The sequence below is a fragment of the Lotus japonicus genome, chromosome 1 (genome assembly GCF_012489685.1).
Source record: "Lotus japonicus ecotype B-129 chromosome 1, LjGifu_v1.2".
In the NCBI taxonomy this organism is placed as follows: domain Eukaryota; kingdom Viridiplantae; phylum Streptophyta; class Magnoliopsida; order Fabales; family Fabaceae; genus Lotus; species Lotus japonicus.
The window spans coordinates 93,310,840-93,315,474 of NC_080041.1; the positions used below are offsets into that span (position 1 = coordinate 93,310,840).

Consider the following 4,635-nt stretch of genomic DNA (forward strand, 5'->3'; position numbering starts at 1 on the left):
GAAATTGGGGGGAGAGAGAGAGAGAGTGGGAGGGGGAGAGAGAGAGAGAGAGAGAGAGAGAGAGAGAGAGAGAGAGAGAGAGAGAGAGAGAGAGAGAGAGAGAGAGAGGCCAACAATGTTGGGATGGATTGAGAGAGAGAGGCCAACAACATTGGGATGGATTCTAGGAACAAAAGTGATGAGAGTATATTGATCTTCTTTTGGAGGCAAATTCAATTGCCTCATTCGCTCTTTCTTCCTAATTATAACTATGAAAATGTTTTCTTCACACTTTTTTACTAACACTTAGAGATAAATAAGAATTGAAAAGAGTGAAATGTGTAATATGATATGTGATGTGATACGAAATGCAGATTGAGATAAGAAGAAAAATGTATAGAATTAAGATGAAAAATAAAATAAGGTATGAATGAATCATTACTCTTATAATTATATAAGACAAATATACTCGACATCACTTTATATGATCATTTACTAAATTTCAGAAAATATTGGTTACTCTTTTTCATGTGAAGTCCACTATAAATATGAGTCGCATTTCCAATTTAATGGGCTTCACATGAATTTCAATCAATCAATAAAAGAGTGGTAGAGCACTATTTGTGAAACACGAGTGTTTTTCGTTTAAAAGAGTTATGTTTATTCAAACGAAGTGATTTTTCAAGGATCAATTGTACATTTCGAGCAACTTATAATTTCTTTCTAAATACTAAATGTAAGACCTATAAAGTAGAAAATTAATCATTATATTCTGATACTACCATATCAGAATTTGATCTCATAAACATATTGGTTTCAAGCATAATTCTGATTTGGCACTCAACATCTCTGCACAGTAAGTACCTCAAGTCTGGTCTCTTATTTTGGTAATTATACCTTTGTGATTAACTCAAGCATATCATTATTGCTAAACGTCCAATACAATGAGGTGGACATTCAAGTGTCAAACGAGTAATGATATATACACACCTCATCTTTTAAACACTTCATTTCCACCTATTTATGTTTCTACCTCTCTCCTCTTATCATCTATCATATCTCATACTTTCTCTCTCTTACTTTTTCTTTTCTTCCTAAATCTCTCCTCCTCCACCTCCTTCCACCTCAAAATGAGGTGTGAAGAAAACATTTTCCCCCAAGAGGTAAAGTTAAGTGCTGCTTCATATCAAGTCTAACTAAATCTTGCCAAAATACAGATTAAACCCGCACCACAATACTATGTCAAATAAATCAGTTACATAAAAAAAATCCTTAAAGCATCAAGTCTCACTAAATCTTGCACAATTACCAGAATACATTAAGATGTCAGCAAAATACATTGTGAAAATCTCTTTTGCTTTTTCTTCAATGTCGGCCCAACATTCACTGAGATCTCCACAAAGAAGGTCCACAACAATCCGCATCAGTACAACATTCAATTTGCAAATAGTAGGATATCAGTCTTCATTAATGGGTTTTGAGACTTCATGTAATTTGAGTTAATTGTGTACTGCTGGTAAAATATTTGGGTGAAATAAGTCCTCCATGCGCATCCATTTAATAAGCCAAACAGCTGAGTTTGTTCTGCAATATTAAGATTTAAAGAATGTGACTCATGACTCATTTTCAGGCTCAATTTCTTCACAATAGCTTCCTTGCCAGACACAAGTGCAAATAAAACAACTCTAAAGGCATATAAGCACATAAAACTACACTTGGTCAATAAAGCAATCCTAATAACCACATAAATTAACAGAGTCTAATTATGTGTGCTCCTCAAACAAATGTAGCATGAAACTCAGCATAAATGATGGAAAGGACCAGTTGGTTTCATGAACAAGTGGCTATAACCAAATGTACCCACAAAGCAATTTTGTAATGATGAACTACCATATATGCTCATAGATGTATTCCAACCTTGTTTCTGCATCAGAGGCTATTGGAACTCTGGCTGGCCATCATAACAGATCCCTCGTACAAAACAATTATATGACTAACTCAGAATCCTTAACAGTTTACACTAAATCAAATTTTCCATTTCTTGAAATTATAATACGAGGACATGAAACGAAGCATTCAAAATTAGAAACTTTAGGCAACAAAAGCATTTTTTCAAAGAGCCAAAATATCTTAAATATTAACTAAGGTTGAATGAGTACAAGATCTACCCATCAACCAAACTCTACACCACCATAAGCAAAACCTGTAACAGCCTCTAATGCAACAACCAAAACATAACCAGAATTGGGACCCTGTGCATACATCCAATATGACGCAACATTAAGTAAAGACCAGTAACAAGTAACAGCACTAACTACAAAAGGGACACCAGTGAGATGATGAGCACCATAATTCCAGCAGCAACATGAAGAATTTGACAACAGCAAAGTGATTATCTTGCAACAACTTCACCCAGAAAACCACCCTTATATTATTAATCAATGTCCAAGTACAACAGGCTGTATGTTTCCACACAATTCATAAGTAACAACCTTCTAAGAAACCATCAGTTGAACAACCTCTCAAGGCTACTCCCCAAGTCACAATACCAGATAAACATCACATAACAGTTTCACTAATGCCAACATTTCTCGACAGTACATGAGAAATGTACAAATCATCCCACATTTGTCCATAAAGGAACTGGACCATAGAGGAAAAAAATAAAAACTCTAAAACCGAGAGTGAGACAGACTCACTGAGCTATCCAACCATGTTAACGGCAATGGTAATGCCTTCTTCAGCGCCTCTGTTAGACATCGAGGACAAGCGCGGCCGGTGAGATCAAGCTTTCTACATAGACCATTGGTGTTTTGACCATGGTGTTTTGAATTTGGGAAGTTCTAACATCTCTGAAATTGTAAACAATTAACTCGGACTCGAACTTAGATAGAGTTTCTAATTCCAGCAGAACTTCGTCGTTCTCAGAAATATGAAATGCGTTGATAAACAGGCATTCGTTCCACACATAGAATAATCTAGTCCAAGACTCTATATTTCCATACTCTTGCATAAGCCAAATTTCACTATAAGAAGCTTCGAAAGAAATGACGCACAAGCAATCCCTCAACACCCCTAAACTCACCGGAATATCATGAGGACAATGATCAGGCAGCAAAAGTTTTTGATAACACTCACTCCCCAAATCAAAAGAAACAATAACATTTGGAGCAACAAACCAATTAAGGGTGCCACTCACAAATCTTCCTGAATAATCAAAAGGGCAATATACAGGGAAATCTTCTTCAACCTTCCTCCAAGAATCTGTACCCACAGTATGAACCTTGACTTGTGTTTCCAAATTTTCCTAGTGGCAGAAAAGTGCAACAACTTTGTAACAATCAGCAAAATGATTGTAACCAAACCCGAATACCGTGTACATATCGGGTAGCCGTGGATTTTCCAGAGATGGCAAGTCCTTGAATCTCCCAGTGGAAGGGTTCCATAAGAGAGGAAAGCGTCCATCGATGGCCAAGCAGACAATGCCATCACAAGAACCAACAATGAAATCAGAAGGGTTTGGATTGTTGAGAGGGTGGTCGAACTGAGTGGAGGGGGCGATCGCGGCGGCGTCGTCGAAGACAGAGAGGAGCGGAGAAGACGTGAAAAGGAACTCGTTGGTGGAGCCAAAGATGAGGTGGTGGCGCGTGAAGTCCTTAGGTGAACAGCGAAGGTGTTTTCTGGCGAATTTGGGGTCACCGGAGATTAGAGAATTCCAGGACTTGCATACGCAGCGGAATTGCAAGAGGGACTTCACGGGGAGCCTGCATAGGATTTCCACCACGAGCTCGAACGGAAGGGTTGGCAGCGGCGGCGGCGGGTGAAGTGAGTCGCCGTGAGGGTTGGAAGAGGAAGGAAATGAAGGTGGTGTTAGGGCTTCGGTGGAAGTTGTGAACTGCTTAACAGAAATCTCAACCTAGCTTGCAGAAGAAGCTCAATGAAGAAGAAGAAGAAACTGTATTGAATCTTGTAAAATGAATATTCTGATTACAGAGAGTGTTTGTGCTAACACTATTTATATATAGTAAACTCTTAACTAATTGTAGTTATAACTACCCTAACAAACTTTGACAGCTGGCTTAACTAACTACTAATTATTACAAAGGAGTCCCTGAACTCTTGCTTTTGTTTTGTATCAATCCTTGAACACTCTAATATTTCACACCCTCCCACAAGCTGGAGGTCGAAAAATATCTATCATAGCCAGTTTGGTTGCAAAGCCTTGGAAGACCCGGGGCTAAAGTGCTTTAGTAAAAACATCTGCAACTTGTAGTGTTGTAGGGATAGGTAGCAACTTGAGAATTCCAGCTTGCAGTTTTTCTCGAACCACATGGCAATCAATGTCTAAATGCTTGGTTCTCTCATGAAAAATAGGATTGGCAGCAATGTGAAGTGCACTTTGATTGTCACAGAACAGAACTGGTGTTGCAGTGCAAGTAACTTTAAGATCCTGCAAGAGATATAACAACCATTGTAGCTCACAAGTAGCATAAGCCAATGCCTTGTACTCTGCTTCACTAGAAGATCGAGACACAGTAGTTTGCTTCTTTGCTTTCCAAGAAACCAAAGACCTTCCAATATAGAAACAATAGCCTGAGATAGACCTTCTAGTATCTGGACAACCAGCCCAATCAGCATCTGAATAGCCTTGAATAT

General features: G+C 38.3%; 1 protein-coding gene across 1 annotated transcript; it reads right to left on the reverse strand.

The window, feature by feature from the left end:
- Positions 1 to 2,386: 2,386 nt before the first annotated feature.
- LOC130712478 (putative F-box protein At3g16210) lies at positions 2,387 to 4,180 on the reverse strand. The gene is made up of 2 exons (XM_057562311.1): positions 4,145 to 4,180; positions 2,387 to 3,895 (listed from the first exon to the last, which is right to left on the reverse strand). The coding sequence occupies exons 1-2, from the start codon at positions 4,178 to 4,180 to the stop codon at positions 3,287 to 3,289; spliced, it is 645 nt and encodes a 214-aa protein (XP_057418294.1). The 3' UTR covers positions 2,387 to 3,286.
- Between the last annotated feature and the right edge of the window lie 455 nt (positions 4,181 to 4,635).

Excerpts from the sequence above, each read along its gene's own strand:
- LOC130712478 (XM_057562311.1), bottom strand. The coding sequence starts at position 4,180 with ATGATAGATATTTTTCGACCTCCAGCTTGTGGGAGG. Across the intron at positions 3,896-4,144 it reads GACCTCCAGCTTGTGGGAGG|GTTGAGATTTCTGTTAAGCA; the intron begins GTGTGAAATATT and ends TCTGCAAGCTAG.